Source organism: Cynoglossus semilaevis, chromosome 4 (assembly GCF_000523025.1).
Source record: "Cynoglossus semilaevis isolate Cse_v1.0 chromosome 4, Cse_v1.0, whole genome shotgun sequence".
Lineage (NCBI taxonomy): Eukaryota > Metazoa > Chordata > Actinopteri > Pleuronectiformes > Cynoglossidae > Cynoglossus > Cynoglossus semilaevis.
This window is the reverse complement of record NC_024310.1, coordinates 8,024,966-8,044,233: the sequence shown is the minus strand read 5'-3', so window position 1 is coordinate 8,044,233 and position 19,268 is coordinate 8,024,966. Positions and strand designations below refer to the sequence as shown.

The 19,268-nt window shown below is 40.6% G+C and overlaps 1 protein-coding gene across 1 annotated transcript; it reads right to left on the bottom strand.

Moving 5' to 3' along the window:
• Positions 1-757: 757 nt before the first annotated feature.
• On the bottom strand, positions 758-18,849 carry slc8a2b (solute carrier family 8 member 2b). Its single transcript, XM_025055132.1, has 14 exons — positions 18,423-18,849; positions 16,440-16,577; positions 16,145-16,372; positions 15,411-15,797; positions 14,940-15,065; positions 14,652-14,847; positions 14,366-14,496; positions 11,970-12,343; positions 9,348-9,451; positions 8,421-8,438; positions 6,756-6,880; positions 6,108-6,207; positions 5,724-5,999; positions 758-5,447 (listed from the first exon to the last, which is right to left on the bottom strand). Exons 1-14 carry the CDS (start codon positions 18,804-18,806, stop codon positions 5,071-5,073), a joined length of 2,964 nt encoding a protein of 987 aa, XP_024910900.1. The 5' UTR covers positions 18,807-18,849; the 3' UTR covers positions 758-5,070.
• Between the last annotated feature and the right edge of the window lie 419 nt (positions 18,850-19,268).

The window sequence follows — 19,268 nt, the reverse complement described above, 5'->3', positions numbered from 1 at the left end:
CCTCTGTCAGCCCCTCTAAATGTTCATTTACTGTTCATCTTCTTAGTTGTCTGTCTCAACAAAGTCTTGTATTCAGAGCCTGAGCCTCGCAGTAATCTTTTATAACGTGGTTTATGAAACTACATTAATTTGCTTGTGAGAAATTATATGAACTAGTTTTCTGGTAATTCTGATTCTGCTGCTCAGTTGGATTAAGCCAGTCACATTTTCTGCAACACAACTCCTACTGTTGACTGAACCTCATTAAAATATACTTGTCTCTATTTTAGCATAATGTTAGTATCGTGTGTTTTATTTATTTTGTTAAATGAGATTGCAGTTTTGTAGGAATTGCCATGTTAGTTTGTAGGCAAAACCTGTAAATGAGGGGTGTGTGTGTGTGGTGGGGGAAGGAACGTGGGGTCAAATGAGGGCAGGTAGAGCTCAACAATAATTCCAGTTTCACCCAGATGGAGTTGTGAAAGAGAGCCTTTAGGGCTGAATTGAATAACACAGGCTGCTATTGTGTCGACTGAGAGCTACTAGAAACTATTGCCCTTCATGCCCTTTAATCTGTTTTCAGAGCATCTGAATTCTTCACCCAAACAATACATGTTACTCAAAATATCTTTTGTTCTTAATTTGTTTGACTGCACAGTTTGTTCTTCAGTGTTTTGTCCGTCCCCATAACATTTAAAGTTCTTGGTTAAAGTGTGTCGTTGACTCTCAGGGCCACCGTCCTGATTCAGAAATGAAAACTCAGACACATCACATGTTGAAAATAAATAAACTATATTTAAATAGGGTCGATTTCACTTGTTTAAAGACCTTAGCTTTTCTTTTCCTAACACATTACACGTCATGCCATGTTCTGAAAAACAAGACATTTTTCTACTTTTTTTCCATTTCATTAAAAAACTTTAATATCATCTTCAGTTAATAATTTATTACAGCAATGAATAAATGTTTATTTCTATCACATTATATTGTTGTAACTTCAGTCATTATTTCCCTGAAAAGTTTCAGGCAGAGATTTTTTTTTTTTTCATCATCACAGGAAAAACTTTCACACAGACACATTGACATTAAGACCTGGGAGACGGGGAGATGGAGAAGAAGAGGAGTTGGGAAGAGCACAAACACAGACACAGAAATATTGTAAAACAGACGAAAAGGATGCAAACTGACATGACTTTGGAACACCAGATTAAACCCTCTTGTCACAGCTTCTCGAGGAAAAAGAAAACGAAAGAAACACACAGCAGACACTGTAAATGTTTGCGTGTTTGTTTGTGTCTGTTGATTGTGAATGTGTGTTGTTGTGCTGCCTGCTCCTTTTGTTTTACAAATCAGCTTTTGTGTTGAGGAATGTGGAAAATCAGTCTGACAAAAAAGCCTATAGGTGTCCATCACAGTAGACCATGCTGCTAACACAGACACTGGGAGCCATCATGCATCTGCAGGGAACACAGGGTAGGGTAGGTTGGGGCAAAGGTGTCACATCTAGCTACAGAACAGCAAAGACAAGTTAGTACAGAAGTTCATTGAAACAAGGAACATTGTCCAGATGTTGTAGACAGTTTCTTCGTGCTAATGCTGCAACTGGGATCACAATCTAAACTATCATTGTTCACCCAGTCATTGTTCACACGTGTGTTCAGCAGAGTTGTGTGTGCTCGTGTGCTCTGTAGGTCTCAGTGGTTAAGCCAGTTACTCTCTGTTGCTACAGCCACACTGACCCGCTTCACAGCATTTATCACCATTTTCAATACATTCGTTCTGACCCGAGACTGACCCTCACACTGGAAATGTTCCACACTGTTTCCTCATGTAAACATGCTAATAACTTCCTTCCGAAGGACTGGATAAGAAATGTATGTTGATGAAGAAAAGATGAAGAAAAAACACTGCAGCAGAAATGGACATATTAAAGGGACAAGTCAGGTTTTTTTTAGAATCAGGAACTGACTAGTGCTGACACTTGCACACGCCATGACTACAACACACATGGCAACCAAGACAAAAAAAAAAAAACTATGCCAGCATAATGTCTAACACTTATTAAAATAAGTTTACCTTCTTTCTGTTCATCACAAACCTGTGTTTGTAGATCATCTTTTCATTTTGTTGTCATAATTTAAACAGCATCTTTTGTGTGTCTATGTGTGTGTCACAATGCTGTCTAACAGCAAGATTTAGCAGTAAATTACCCTTAAATAACAGATCTGAGCTGGCATAGATTTTACAAGATATATTTTTATTAAAGGACCTAAATCTGTTCTTTACGTTGCAAGTGCTTTGCATTCAGCACAGATTATGTCAGAACCTCATACTATACATACACATGTTCAAATATGTAAACTATCACCTTAGCTGGACTTTAAAATCCAAAGCCATAAACAACACACTGTATTGCACATTAAAACCACACTCCTTGAACTTATCTCCAAAAGATCAAGGGCATGAGGCCCAGCTTATATATTGATAAATAATCTTGTAAATAAATAAACAGTCTATCTGGTCTAGTCTCCATTAGTAACTCATGTCAAAAAAAGTTTGATTAAATGAGGATGGACTATGATACCCCTTTCTGTTTTAGAAGATCTCAGGTGAACATCTTGTGGAAATCTATCAAAATCGAATCCAATAAAATTCAGCCTCAATGTAATGTACAACAGTGGTGTGACAAATTGTTACAGCTTTAAACATGGTCTAGAAGTACACAAAAAGTACCTCGACTTTATCTGTAAGGAAAGATACAAAACTGGGTTTAGAAAGTATACAAAGTATAGTCAGTTATAGGTGAACGAATTGAACCTTTCAGATATTATCAAGTATAATAAGAGTAACAGTTTCCACTTGTATAGCACTTGTTTGTAGTGAAGGAAAAGGTATTACCGTGGCTAATGACAGGCAGTTTATCTTAGAGTATATGATGAAATGATAAATTCATTTCCTGTATAAAGGATCCTGGACTCTCAGTGCTGTTAGTTGTTATCTCATATTCAGAAAGAAGCCAATGTTGTTCATTTGAAAATGTTACAGTAACTCAGAGTGGCTGAATCTGTGCAGGGGGCAACGTTTTCCTGCTGCTCTTTTTAGAATCTTTTACAAGAGCGTAAAGTAAAATAGCGATTTAAATAGGTACAATATTCAGTGTATGGGTGTTTTGTTCTCTCTAGTTGTCACTATGAAGCCTCCAACCAAGAACATTAAGCAAACAAACCATGTAACACTATCATATTAAAATTACGGGTCACAGTGCACCAACATTTAATATTTTGATCGAGAGATTATTGGGGTTGACCTATGAACTCTATAAAGCTGAACTCTAAAATAATATTTGTGTTCAAATGTCCTTCTAAAATGTGTTTTTTTAAAGTAATCTGGAAGGCCAGATATTATTTACCAATGGTCAGTTTTGCCCCACGGGCCACTGATTGTTAACCACTAATCTAGAAAACACATATTGTGATATTGACAAATCCCATTAAGTCTGAAGTCCTCAAAGTTCATTTGAATGAACTGTAGCCTCCATTCATAATCTGACAGCCTTTAACAAAGTCACTTTCAACATTGATGTAAATGTCAAAATACTGACAATAATGACTTTTTTTCCATGAGGTTTTTCACTCACTGACTGAACTGGACAAAAGAAGGAGTCGAGTCAAAATGTGTTGACTAAATACAAAAAAAATTCATAAAGGAACACAACAAAGCTCAATTAAAACAATAGTGGACGATGTGAATACTACATTTTCATTTAACTGTTTCTTTAAGGCATTGTATGCGTGCTGTTGAGAACTTAATTTTAGTGGACTGATTAATGTGCCAACAATAATGTTTTACAAGGAGACCTATAGAGTAAACTAACACTGTTTAGTAATGTCTGACTCTTCATGCAGGCTCTGAAGTGCTGCTGTCACTTCAGTTAAAGGTTTAGTCCGTCAGAACACGTGCACATGATCGGATTAGTTCACCTGGCACAGGCGCTGTGACAATGAGCATCTACTCAGTGACCTTGGTCCAGGTTTATCACATAAGGAATACGTATGTTTACACACGCACAGACAAACCGATTGGTTCTCTTCACCGAGCAGACACGAAGATGCAGGAATGTCGCTTACAGGTGGCATTTAATTTGCCTTTTAATCTACACATGCAAAAATGTATCCTTAAGTTTGAAGCAAAAACGATGACTAATGTATGGCTCTTTGAAAATGTGTGTGCATGTCTTTATATATAAGTTGGTTTTCACCTCATCAGGTGATGATCTTGTTTCTGATTTGGTGTCTGCACAAATGAAAACAATTCAATTTTCAACTTTCTTTTTTCTACTGAAAAAGCAGCTTTTTCTGAATTTACCACCAACCCAGCTCTGCAAACATCTCCTGGACTTTTTTGCAGTGTCTATCCACTCAAAACACTACACACTTTGTACATTTGTGTTGATATTTACAGCGCATGTGGAGAACTGCCTGAATCTACTTGTTAAGCGTCATGATTTATTTTAAGTTATCATGTAGTAAACAAAAAAAAACATTACTATTATTATTGTAAACATTTGACTTTTTCCCACACAGCACCTCCCCCGGAGAGACAGGAGGGGAGTGTGTTACTGTGTTTGTCCTCAGTGTGTTCACAGGTTTCCCTCCATCTTAACACTAACAGGCCTGTTCCTCTATACCATCGCTCTGACACACACTAAAGCCACGTCACTGCAGAGGCTGAGCCTGTCTTCTACAAATTCAAAATCTCCATCTTAGTTCCTCGTCCAAATGCTTCTCTACTCTTCACCTTTCCAGCGCTTTACAAACACATTCTTTTGCATTTTTTCTGCCCTTCGTCGTGTGTGCGTTTTTTATAATGTTCCTTCACTTGTACATATATAATTTGTATTTGAACATATATCTTAAGTTTGTCCTTATCATTGCGTCAAAGGGCAGGACCCCTCTAGGCTGCAGTCCGCCCTATCAAGCAGAAGAACCGTACACTTGTTTCATGTTAAACCGTGGACTGTGTAGACTGAGTGTAAACTATGTGTGTGTGTGCTGTTGTGCAATAATCTTCCAGGATTTGTCACCATTTCCTTTAAAAGCCGCTAATGTGACAATAGGCCTCCAGGCTGGAAAACAAGATGTAGAGAAACCACAGGCCCAGGAACAGCAAGGTGGTCAGGAGGCGGGATACTCTTGGACCACCAAGCTCCCCGCCAATGGACGGCCGACGTCTGAACATGAGCACGGCCACAGAGATAAATGCGAAGATAGTGAAGAGTGTGACCGAGAAAGCCAGAGACCCTGGATCCACCCTGAACGGCTTGCCCATGATTTTCCAGTACACGGCAGCTACGGACCAGGCCACACCGATCCCCAGGAATACGTTGACGGCATTGCTCCCAGTGACATTTCCAACAGATGCATCGGCGTGCTGATCCTGCGTTGCTGCCACTTTGCTCGCAAAAGTGTCTGGAATTATACATAAACAGTAAATCATGACATGTTATTGACAACAGTTCAGTCATTTTATAATCTAAAAGAGAGACATAGGTGCCTTCTTATTCTTATATAATATATGTAATATATGGATTTCATAGGAAGAATGTCGTTCATTATCTGAAGAGAAAACACAACGACGACAATAAAGGATACAACCCAAACTGACCTTTGTTCTTTTGTTTTAATGCTAACCTTTGGAAGCTGGTTTGTAAATATCTCAGTGCTTCGACCGGGATGTTGGCTCACCTGGAATGGACGTTCCCAAAGCTACAAACACGACAGCAGTCACACTGTCACGTAGTCCAACTGTGCAGCCGAAATGTGAGGCCAAATCCCCGATGATGGCGGTGAGGAAGCCGATGACACTGATGGAGACTAAGAAACAGGCCCAGCCATTCCAGTACTCTGTGGGCGGGACACAGGCAAAAAGGACCTTCCAGAAGACAGTGAGGAAATGCATGACGTAGTCGTAACAAGAGGGAAGATGCTCCTCACGACCTTCCTCATCATCGTCACCATCACCTGAGGGCAGAGACATGGGAAGAACATAAGTAACTATATCCATCCATCCATCCATGTGACCATATGTTCAGTCAGTATTAGTGGCACAGTAAGTGGTGCAGAGCTCACCTGCACTGACAGTAGCAGCCTCCACAAACTGCTCCCTCCACGAGTGAGTGCCGATCACCAGCGCCAAGTTGGTCTTTTTGATGAGCTTGTCGACCGTGCTCTGTCAAAGAGAAGCAATACCAACGTGAGTCGCCACAAGGGGCAGTGTTCGTGCGATAAGACTGTAGGAGGTACAGTCAGACAAACCATTAAAGAAATAGATCTAGTTTTTTTAATATGGCTTTAACATGTTTTTTGACCTGTACTATAGTAAAAAAAAATAAAATATATATATATACTGTAGCAGATGCTGTTTTGTAACATTTATTTTTGTTTATTTTTTGTGACTGATATTAAGGTGTCATTTAAACAGCACCTTCATAATTCAATGTTCACCTGAACCAGCAGAGTGTGGAGGTGGATTGTGTAAAGCTGCATGAAAACCTGAGTAAAGGCATTGTTGTAACAAAGCCTGCTGTTTTTTTAATACCTTTGTTATTTACTCTTGGTATTTATGTGATAATTAAATTGTCTGCACCATTTTTAATGCAAAACAATTTTTATTTATTTATTATGTTATATTGATATGTCTATTTAGAGTACTGAACAGGTGAGGGCGCTGTTCTACCGAAGGAAACCACATATAGAAATTAAAAATGAATGATGTACCTTGAACTCATATGACTCCTCGATCACCACTTCCAGGCGACTGTGTTCCCCCAGAATGGGTTTTCCCATTTCAGCTATCCTGCGGGCCTCTTCCTCCTCAGCACTCATTTGACCTTCCACCCCCTCTGTAAGTGAGAAGGGAGGGAGGAAGAGACACACACAGTGAGAAAAAGAGGAAGAGTTAGGTGTTTCAGCATTTTATTTATGCATGTGAGTGAGAAGGAGTGAGGGAGGTGCTGCTGTAGTGGCAGCCGTTGAACAGCTGATCTGACTTCACCTCCAACAGGAAACTGTTGGACTCTGGGACGATCAACCAAGTCCAAATGAGGGCAGTTTTAACTTTAGTTTCTCAGTTGTCAGACATTAGTGATTGGTGTTTGATGAAGGGGAACAACAACCCTGACAGATTAAAAAAAACCTGGGTGAGTACTAGTTGAACTTCTCTGCTCTTCCTATGGCTTCAATATATCAACCTCCAATGTATTTTCCTGTGATTTTTCAGTATGACTTTGTTAGATTTAATATGGATCTGCTGTCAGTATTCTTTAAAGGTAATACCTCAAATACTTGGTAAGAAAAAGAAGGCTGTATTAAATAATCAATAAATTAATTAATGACTATTTTAGGACGAACTACGTGACATCAATACTCACAAAACCAAGTCCAGGTGTCGGACAAATGTACACCTTATTTTACACATTTAAGAATATCCTCTACTGCAAATGGCCAAGACATCATTTTACACAAAACATTAAACAACATATAAATGTGGGCAACGTTTTGAATCTTTCTCTCTTTTCATTACATTAACTGTATTACAGCAGTGTTGCTGCCTAGCATCCGACCACAGGCTCCAGGGGTTTTAATAATCTGTATTTGCGCCTCACTTGTCACATGTCTTGAAATATGATCTTCAAGGTTTGATTTGTTTAGAGCCCTGAAGGCAAACGCCAATATTTTCTGCTGCTGGAATAAACCTTTTCTCATTGAACTGATTGAGTTATGTTGGACATCAGTGAAAGTGAGGTTCCTTTCTGTTTGGAGAAGGCGGAGCACTGATCTTTGTAGACATTATTCTACCACGGCAGTTATCTGCTGTAAAACGGCTTTTATATGCTGTGAAATGAGGACGTACTGAAGAAGCTGCTTCACTTTGTCCAGCCTGGAGCCTTTAAAAAATAATGCTTTGCCTCCATGCACAAATCAAGAGAGAGAGCAAGAGAGAAAGAGAGAGAGAGAACCTTCTTGCAGGAGGAAGGGGTTAATACTGACATGTGGCCCAGTTTGTGTTATTGACCAGCTGCTAAAAGGGCAGTAACATCAGCTGCACCCACCAGAGTTCATCCTCCAAACATCAGGAGAACATGAGGCTGTAGGAGATTGTGTTACAGCCACTCTGTTTACCAAAGACTGGGCTGTCCACGACATTTTAAATGCAACGTTTTATTGATTTACCGTACTAATCTTATACAGCATCTTCCTTTTAAAGGGTCACAGGGGGCACAAGAGGCAACCCAGCAGTTCTTTCTGTTCTAAGACTGCTATCTTGTTATGTGATATAATATATATATATGTATATATATATATATTACATATGTGGATTTGGTCTGTTCTATTGTGATCTACAGTAATAAGTATGTTTTGATAAAAGACAAACATTCCTACCTTGATTGAGCAGCAGAGCTGTGGAGGAAACCAAGAAATAAGAGAAGGTAAGTGACGATGCATTCAATGGCATTAATGTTGAATAAATTTTTTTTACAAGTTACTGCATATTAGTCTGTTCACAGATATCACATAAAAAAAAACAAAGTCTTTAATCTGCAACCAAGCTGTGATTTAAACACAGTAGCTACAGCATCTGTAAGTGTGAATCAAGTAAACCATCCAGACTTTTTAAAGTAACGTACACATAATCTTTGTTAGATGTGAAGATTATCTACTAGAAAAAAGAGCAGTTTTTAAAACAGTACAACAGGTGTCTTATCCCTGTGATAAGTTCCTCGGCAGACACCTTTGTACCATTTTATTCTGTTTTTTTACTGGTAAGCACAACAGGTTCTGTGACGTACTAACATTTGTTGTTTGCTCTTTTTTTATGAGCCTTTTGTTGCTTCTCATCTCTTTGTGATCATTTCCAATCAAAGTGAGCCCAAACTCTGTTTACATTTTCTGCAGCCGTGGTGATGAAAAGGATTTTATCTGCAGCTCTGCAGCGCCCGACTGTCAGTTAACGCTGCTTTACTTGACAAACAAGGGGAACGCAATCATCTGAGCGGAAACACCGTGGATTGTGCTGCTTCAGCCGCATGTCTCCACTCAACTGTCTCTGAACACGAGGGAACTTCACACTTCAGAGGCACAAGCTGCTCAGAGTGGATTAGAGTGTGAGAAGCTGTGGTGACAAACGCATCAGCTGCAACATAAAGTGATGATCAGCAGCCGTGGAGCATAATTATGTGTTCCTGTTTACAATGGGTTGGTGTTTAATTGAACGATGGGGAAAAGTCAGGTGCAGATGGAGTAAAGTTGACAGGATTTAATGAAGCAATTCAGAGAAACTTTACACACAAACACTGAATAAACACATACCTGAGATTCCTCTCTTCAGCCAGCGTGGCTCCTCCAGCACGATAAAAAAGTTTTCATGTTTCTCATACTCTTCATCATCAATTATCCTCACCTGAAGAGTCTGACTGTAGACACACATATAAAGACAGATTAAATTATTACATTTTTTTAATTATATGCCATCGCTCAGTGTCTTGCAGTATTCTGCTTATAGAAGAATTAAAGAAAATCACAAAACCTGTAGGCTGACAGTAGGTAGTAGAAATATGACACAATATCTTGTAAAATTAGAGCTGAGAAATAATCATAACCTGGAGTCAAAAAAGACAATTAACATTTTATTTTATCAGGTCACTGGAAGTGTGTGTTGGTCTTTATGTCAAGTGAAGCTGCCCACTGTCCATGTTTTTGCCTTATTTCTATTTATTTTGTGTAAATGTAGAAATAGCAACCAGATTAGACACCCAGTAGGTGGCAGTAGTGCAACTTACAGTAGTGGACATGAAGGTGCTGTGTACTTGTTTGACAATATTCAGAATTAAAAAATGCAAAAATGTTGGATTAAAAACTGAGGCTGCATTCTTGTTGCATGCTTTACCATCAAGAACAATGGCAGTAAACTGATTTGATACCAATTGGACGAACATTTTATAAAAACATTATTTTAGAAATGTAATGAAATGTAAACAAAGGTCAGCTAAAGGACTCACCAAAAGAATACAAGCAGGCAGCAGTATAAAGGACTGTGAAAGTCATAATTGGTTCAATGCAGAATCACATTGTCATTAATTACTGTTTACACGTGACACAGGTGAGAACGATGACACTAAAAAGAACCAAATTTAAAAGTTTAAAACAAAATGGAAAAAAGTGGAAGAGACAGGCTTTTAAGCCATCAGGTTGTCAGCTGTGAATTATATGGAAATTCAGGGTGCTTCCAAAGGAGAGGAAGTGAAGTGGAAGTGACAATGACAAGACCTTTTTGTGTTTTAAGGATTGTAGGATAGGCCAGCGAGAAGCAGAGCAAAATACACACTGGCAGCAGACAAGGCAGGCAGAGGAGAAAAAAAGATGGAAACAAGATTGGAGAAAGAACAAAAACACAGGGAGAATCTGAGGGACCTGACAGGACTAAATGATAGATGGCTTCCACATTCATCTGTCTCAGAGAGCATCCTTTAATACAGTGTTTTGAAGGACAACGATGACATGACTACTACTATACTATAGTAATGTAGTCCTTGGCCTCTGAGCCGGTGACCATCACCACACTGTGGTTGTTTTCATAGCATATAAACAGCTCAGCTGTTGAATCAGACTGTATTTGTAGGACAGTCAGTGGAGTCTTGTCTACTATGTCATCAAAGTCGCTCAGTCACTCAGTGTTATAGCTGAAGCTGGTTTATAGTGGACAACAGATCAATAATAAAACAGTTATGTCTGGTATCCTGATCCTGACAGTTCCAGTCTCAGAGTAGGCTGAGGAGATGTGGATCAGTTGGAGGGATAAAAACCCTCTGGTTTATAGTTGGGCAGGAAAGAATAGACAACTGTTAACTGACGTACGGGACCGAAAGGAGTCAGAGATAAATCCACAGGACAGTCACTGCAGTTGTGTTCGTTGGCCACAGTCTTTGGTGAGAGAGTTTATAGTGCAGCTAAAGGAGCCACAAGAAGCAGAGAAGGCATTAAGCTGTAGATTCATCAAAAAGAATTCTTTCTAAATGCAGAATCTAGATGGTATCGATAGAGAGAGCCTCCAGGCTTCAAACACTCATCTGCACCAGCCCTGTCTGACCTGATTAGTGTGTGTGTGTGTGTGTCAGTCAGTGGAGCTGCAGGAATTCAACAGCTGGATTGTGAATAACACACATCCGTGTTGAGGTTTCTAAAGGTGCTGCAAACAAACTAGATATGATGTAGAACAAACAGACAGCTCTATATTTTGTCGTCTCTTCATTCATAAAGCAGTTGGAATGTTTCAGTAAAAGAATGGAAAACAGATGGGGAGATGTTAAGGGGGAGAGAAGAAGAAGAAGCTGCTGATCGAAGGTCACAGGATAAAAATCTATCTCATCTTTCTTCCATTCATTTCATTCATCCTCTACTGCTGAATCAAGGCTGCCGGGGGCGGGAGTCAATCCCAGCAGTCATCGAGCGAGGGCGGGGCAGACCCTGGACAGTTCACCAGTCCATCACAGAGTCACACACAGGTGTGGGCGTAAACCATACACTCACCAGGGAAAACGTGACCTCTATACCAAAAGACTGTGGATTCAATCAGTGAACTGATAATCTTTTTGTTGTAAGGCAAACATAATTACCACTCTTGCCACCGTGTGGCCTTCAAATCCTTATTTTTAAAATGTTCACTTGGACTCCGAAATGAACAGACGTGTGTTATAGAACGTGTTGATGACTTGGGGAAATCTTTAAAATGTTTTAAGAATCAGTAGGATTTGCTCTTCCTTAACTCAAAAGACTCTTTATTTAGGGGGAAACTTATTTTCTGTTTTTTTGTAATTTGTTTTCTTAATTGGACTTTAAGTTTTGATTAAGGCTCCTGTGGTTCTTCTGCAGTTTTTCTCTGTATGGTCTTTTGTGAATAAATGTTTAGTTATTTTCCTCAAAAATCGGACTCACGTGGTCTGGTCGTTTGTGAACTCCAGCTCTCCCCGACTTTCCTCGTAGTCCTCACCAGCCTTGGCTGTGCCAGACTCAGTGTGGTATGGAAGGATCACGGTGCCACGGGCACCTGAGTTGCGGGAGACTGTAACCTCCATGGTGCCCACGCTCTCGCTCACACGGAACATACGGTCACTGAAGGTGAAGATGCCAGCATGGTCGTCATCCAGAATGGTCACTGTGGCCACCAGGGGCTCCAGCAAGCGGGCTTTGGGGATAGCACCGGCTTCATCGCTCTCAAACATTCCTTCGGCATCTCCAACACGCAGATTTAGGAGACGAACAAAGAAGTGTTCATCCTCTTCAAAGATGTCGTCATCGATGATTCCCACCTGAAGATGAGCACAGATAAAAAAATATTATTATTATTATATAAAATGAAACATAACAATAAACAATAATTTGAAGTTTCAAAATCAATCACTTAAATTTACACAGTAAAATTTATTCATCTATAGACTGTTGTAACAGCCTTTTTGGCCAACAATCAGTCGTCAACAGGAAAAAGACAATGTTTCATTCTTTTCTTAGACGTTAGACCCATTGGGAAAATAAGCTTTCTATAAAAGCTCTTTTCTGAAGCACTCTTGTCCTTGTAACTCCTACGACAGATTTTCTTTTCAAAGAAGACGGGTGAGGTATCGATTGACAAACTTCAGATGGAGTGCAGCTCCACTCCAAGAAACAGCTCATTTTTATTTGTGCTGTAGCACTTTTTTCTGTTAGCTCAGCTCTTCATGGCACAGATGAAAAACATCATTCCGTGAACAAAGCTTTGAAACCTGATCAAATAATTTGGTAGAAATGATTTGAAATCATTTCGTTACCCTGTTGTTTCCAGCTGAGTGTCATGTGCTCATTGCTCATCTCATCCACAGAGTCTATAGTTAAAATTCATTAGACAATGACAGATGGACGATGGCTCGCAAACCCATTTTGGTGGCTGCTGTGTATTAATGAGAAGGGTGTAGGATGATTCTGAGGAAATCCATGACTTAAACAGACAAACACACTTGTGTGTGCACTTTTTAACTTGATCCCTGAACTGGGAATTCCACAAATCTTAATGAGTGAAAATGCCATCTGGATTTTCAGCACAAATAATTACAAAACTCCTGAAAACGATTGAGTCAGTTAGCGCACAAGTTAGCCTCGTAAAGCACTGCATTATATCTGATCTAAATGTTGGACCAAAGCTAACATTTAAAAACAACTTTGCTTATGAAAACAATGTCACCCAATAAAGCATGTGCTTTGTTTGAGAAACACTGCAGCTGTGCTGTGGCACAGTTTAACTCCCCATCACCAATCTTTCACATTGGATTTGTTCTAGAGCCTGAAGATACGACTCCAGCAATTTCTGTAATAACAGAAACAGACCCTGGGCCAAAGCAGCGAACGCTGACAGCATTGGAATGGTTGGCTCCATCTCTGTTTCATCAGAACCAGTGATGGTCAGACAGTGGAACCAATTCAGTGCTGAAAGTCTGAGACGAGTGGAACGTTCAGGTGTAATTGGTTTTTGAGACGCTCATTCATGCCAATGATCAACGTACTCCACCTGCAGGTGGTTTAAATGTGCTACGGTGACCTCATTATCTACTGCGTTTTGGTGAATTGTTCAGTCTTAACAGCTTTGTTTCTTATTATGTTCAGTCTATGCTGCACCCACCGCTCAACGCCTCCCTCTAATGGTTTAAGGATTACTCTGGCTGTTTTGTCTTTGCGTTTCACTGTCAAACATTTGTTTTTCAGACATCCGCTCCTCAGTAATAGTATATTTAAACCATGGTGACACGCCAACTACTATCAGTTACACAGCCTTTGTGGAAGAAGAAGAAAGTGAAAAATGTCATTATTATGCAGCCTGATGTTATCTCTGTGTCTAAAAAAATAAATGCTCAATAACAACAGAATGTTCTGCTTTAATCTGTGCCGCGTCTCTAAACTCGGGCAGATTTACTGCTCTCATGTTTTACTGTCATTTTTTACGTCTGCTTCTTATTATCTGCTTTTACTGACAAGACTTTGGTAATCTCGTTACCTCTAAGGAGCGCAATAGTTCATCCAGTTTTTTTGAGCTCAAACAATTTAGACAGATCAATGGGATGTAATTCACCGAATATATATGGCTGTCACACAGGAACGATAAGATGCAGAAAAACAAAAGCCTCAGATAGTTCAAAACACTTTTATCATTTGATCTCAGACTTACGAAGATAAAGCAGCAAACTAAATATTACCACTAGGACGTACAAAATGTCCTAAACCCCGGTCTCCCATGTTATCGGCTGGGATACTCACCACTATACTAACGAGACGGTGGATGGCAGTGACCAACCACTATCACTGACCTTGATCTCTTTACGAGTGTCTCCTGGTTTGAACACCAGCGTTCCTTCGCTGTACTCATAATCTGAGCCGGCATTAGCAGAACCATCTTCTGTCCTGTAGTCCACATAGAACGTGTTCTCTCCTAAACCACCTGGAAAAACAAAATGACAATAATTTAAAAGATTAATAAAAGTGTGGTTAAGTGATAACAAAATAATGCATGAAATCATTGTTTATATGAAATCACCATAGTGGTGTCAGCTAACTCAATAAAGTGACCTGATCGTAACTTATTCATGTCAGTACCTTGGCAGACTACAGCCAGCGTCAGGACTCCACAGTTCTCCATGCACTGACTATGGGCACTTTCAAATGAGATACGACTGCACACGGCCAGGTCGTCGTCCTCCGGTTCTTCCTCATCAGGTACGGCTGTGCGGCGTGCGTTGTCAGCTGCGTGCTTCTTTAGAATGTTACCGGCTCCAATCATCATACGTGTTGCCTTTAGAAGGAAGAATGAGGATGAGAGAAGAGTTTGTTACCAGCCCTCTACAGACTTTGGTGTGTGTGTGTGTGTGTGTTCATGTGTGCCACCTGAATGCGGTAAAAGGCTCGACTCTTCTGTTGGTGCAGCAGTGCGTAGTAGTTGGCCAACTCCACCAGCTGGTCCAGCTCTTTGTCGGGGTATTTCTGCTTCAGTTCCTTCAGAATTCGAATCACCTGGAGGTAAAGAAATGGAAGAACACACTCTCTAATTAGAAAATCTAATGTGCAGCATGCCTGCACGTTACACACCGCATACAAACATGCAGTTCACGACATCCTTTAGTCCCTGTAGCAGCTGAAAGAGGGATTAATCTTTACTTCCTACAGTCCTCAGAGTTTTAGGAGAGTTTCGTGCTCATGAATGGTTATTTTATAAAGGAAGTTTCTTCTGAATCGATGCACTGTCTGAGACAGGCCACGTCAATGTGTGGGGGCTGATGGGTTATGCTGCAACATAATCAATATTCTTTTATTTCTCCGTGTCTTTTACTGTATTTTTTCATGGATCTTTCCTCTCACCTCTTTACGGCTCTCGTCCAGCTCCTTGTTGCTCTCCACATTCACCATCATGCTGTTGGAGTTTGGCATGTTGGCTCCCGCTGCCGTGGTCCCTGCTGCTGTACCAACACTGTTAGCTGCTGCGCCTGCTGTACCATCCTGGGCCCCTCCACAGTTTTCCACAGGAACCACTGCGCCCCCTCTTGGTGGGAACTTGCCGTCCGTGATCATCTCCATGCCGCCCTTGTTGGGTGTCAAGTCTCCCTCTGTCTCTACTACAATGCCATGGCGCTTGTCGGCACGGTAACGCTTGCCCATGTACTTGTAGAAGAGCAGGCGGCGATCGGCGACCCAGGCAAGAATAACACACACAGGGAAGAAGAGTAGAGTCACCAGAGCCTCCCATACCTGGAACACACAGAGATGCTCGTTATATCACAACAAGTTGGAAAAAAGGACAGAAGTGCAGTAGGATCAAAAACACATTATAGGAACAGTCAGAGAGGATTGAATTAGCAGGTTAACTTATACCAGGTATGGGGGGTGTTTTATAGGTTTTCAAGTTTCTATATAAATGAAGACCAGACCAACAGATTTCTGCAAGAATTCTTTTGGAATGGTGTTGCAGGTAGGGATGAAAATTCATAAAATAATTACAATTTCTGATTCCATTATTAATCAGTAATCAATTCTCTCACTAACACGTGCGGCAAGATGGCCAAGTCCGTTTGGTTACATAAACTCTATGGTCTCACCTCCACGATACCTGGAGAAATGACAGACAGGATGAGGTAAAGCCAGATGTACGCAAAGATGCTCCAGAAGGATGTGATGAAGAACACCCTCAGGTGTTTGATCTTGCGTGACTCGTTGTTGGGGATCACCCACACACAGATGCCAATGATCACAAACATGTTGAAGGCCGCGCTGCCAACGATGGTTCCTGGGCCCAGTTCACCACCCTCAAAGCCATGACCACACACCTGGAAGGAGAGCAGGCTGTGTAAGGATGTGGGATATACACTTTGATGTGTGTGTGTGTGTGTGTACCTCTATCACAGACAACAGTATCTCTGGAGCGCTGGAGCCCAGAGCCATGAGTGTCAGGTTGGATACTGTTTCATTCCAGATTCGAACTGTGGCCACTGATGTTTCCCCATTGGGCATGGTTATGGTCACTTCCTTTTCCTGTTGTCACACACACACACACACAGGCATACAGTACTCGCATTGAACATACATGTCAGCACTTGTCAGGACACAACTCTATAACAACAGGAACAATAACAATAATTCCCAGGATGGTTGTGTGGAAAAGTGACACACAGTCATTAGGATTATGGGACTAATGAGAGCAGCCATAGTCTTGAATCCTGGATTATCAGGTTCCTAATGATTCAGGATTCACTAAAAGTCAGGATATATCACAGTTTAAAATTACACTGGAAAAACAGTTCAGATCATTTATAAAAAGTCTGTTTTAGGCAGGGCATAACTGCAAAACAATACCACAGAAAAACCTAAGTCATCTGACAGCGCTGTGTTCAGTTCAGTTCAGTTCAGTTAGAGATAACAGGTGCCTGAATGTCTCATGACAGAACGTTCAGTTCAGTTAGAGATCACAGGTGCCTGAATGTCTCATGACAGAAATTCACAGGATTTATTAAACACCTCCTTTGTGCCAATGGCCTAAAAAGGACACGCCATCACTTCTGCATTTCAGGAAAAAACCTGTGAATTATACTGACAGGACGGCCGACATCTTGCTAACATAAGGTGTCAAGCGTGTAAATCACAGAGCAGATGCACAAAATAAACTGCGGAAACCAGCCAGGACAATAAAACACTGTGGCTGTATAGCCTCCCACAGTGTACGTATAATCCATAGCCCACATCAGCAGCAAAATATAATCGTTTCACTTCTGAGGCCATAACTTACATCCACATAAAACCTTTATCCGTTGTTCTTTTTAGTTTTTCTGCATTGTCACGAAACACAACATAAAATATTATCTATTTTCTAGATGTTAAAAAAGGACCTTGAGATGAAGTTTCATTAAGTAGTTTACAAGTTTTACTTTGTGGAAATCAATTTCCATCTGAATATATGAAAACCTACAGACTTAACTGCTGACTGGCCTCAGCTTCATCCATGACCATCATGAGAGCAGCAGATGATGGAGAATCAATTAAATATTTGAGTAAAACTGTTATTCTTTTAAAGGCAGAACAAAACAAAACAATTTTCCACTTGATTTGTTATAAGAATAATAATTTTCTGCTGATGTTTTGGTCTCAATTTCGATCTCAGATCTTCATAGTAGTATGAGCCAGTGGTACCAAAAGTAGTATGGCCACAAGTTATCAGTTATCTATGGTATAGGCTCCCATTGGATGATCCAGCTGTCAATCATACCTGGTGCTCATAAATGCAGAGGAATGGCTCCAGGAAACTGTGATGATTTTTGTATCAGTTTCCGATGGTAACACACAGATACAGACACACACAGACAGACAGACTAATGCTCATCCACACACTTTAGCTGAGGTGTGACACGGCTGTGGCAGAGATGGATTGTGGGTAACAGAATCAGATGTTCAGTTGCATTGCCCTTGAATGATGGATGGACTTGAATTATGGATGGACTCTTCCTTTTATCTCTCTCTCTCCTACCATCCGTCACCAGCACTGTTACACTTCATCTCTTTACACGAGATAAAGAATCAGCAGCTCAGACAACATATTTTTCACTAAGAGTAAACTAACTGAAATCCCAAAAATGTAATATTGGATTTGAGAACAAGAGTCTGGTCTGTCCACTGATGCAGTACAAGGACAGTGAGGGGGTCATGAGAACCAAGGCTAATCATTCAGATGATTAATGAGACACATATACACACTCACACACAGGAAATGCTTCAATCGGAATGCAGTGATCCTAAACAACTAAAATGAACCTACAGTGGAAGGACAGATATTATTTTTCATTGTTTTTATGTTTATGTACAACTCTATGAGCATTTGTATCTCACCTGTGAGGTGATAACCTCTATAGATGCCATGAAGCGATCAGCGATGATGGACACTCCCAGGAACATGTACATGAGTGACACAAAGTAGATCACGGCCCGTGCTATCTTGGCACCGAGCCCAGGCTCAGTCGGCTTCCACACGGGCAGGAGAATCCCTGGTCTGCACACGGTCACATCTTCACATTTCTTTTTGCCAGGAGAAGAGATGTTGGCATCTGGCGTGGAGGACGGGGGAGAAGTGGGGAAGACTGAGGGTGAGACTGCTCTCAGGTAGGGGTCACTGCTGGGGTCGCTGTACAAGGACACGGGCTGACAGGGAGGCAGCTGCTGATGGAAGAGGACCAGGAAGTAAAGGATGGAGACGGATGACGCGAGGAGAGACATGGTGATCTGTGGTTCCCACGAGACGCCGCCAGGCAGGGGAGAGAGAGGGGATGAGGGTTGGTGCGACTAGTTCACCTGCAGGGAGAGAGAGGAAGACAACGAGAGAAAACATGTTAGTCTGTAAAAAAAAAAAGGAAAAGGTATGAAGACAAAACTAGATCTTTTGTGTTAACAATACAAATGAGCTCCAAACTCCACACTGTTGGATGATGTTGGTGCAGATCAGTGGAGAGGCTCTTCGTCTGTGATTCGTTCCTGGGTTACGTGTCAAAATCTTACACCATGCATTACAATTTGATATTTTGTTACTACAACAACATCTGATTGATCAGCCTAAGTTAAGAAAAGTTAACTTAGTTATTAACTTAGTTAAAAAAAGTTCTTTTTTCATTTTTTAAAAATCACTGAAATAGTCACAGGTGATATCAGCCCAAGTTAAGAAAACTTAACTTAGTTAAAAAA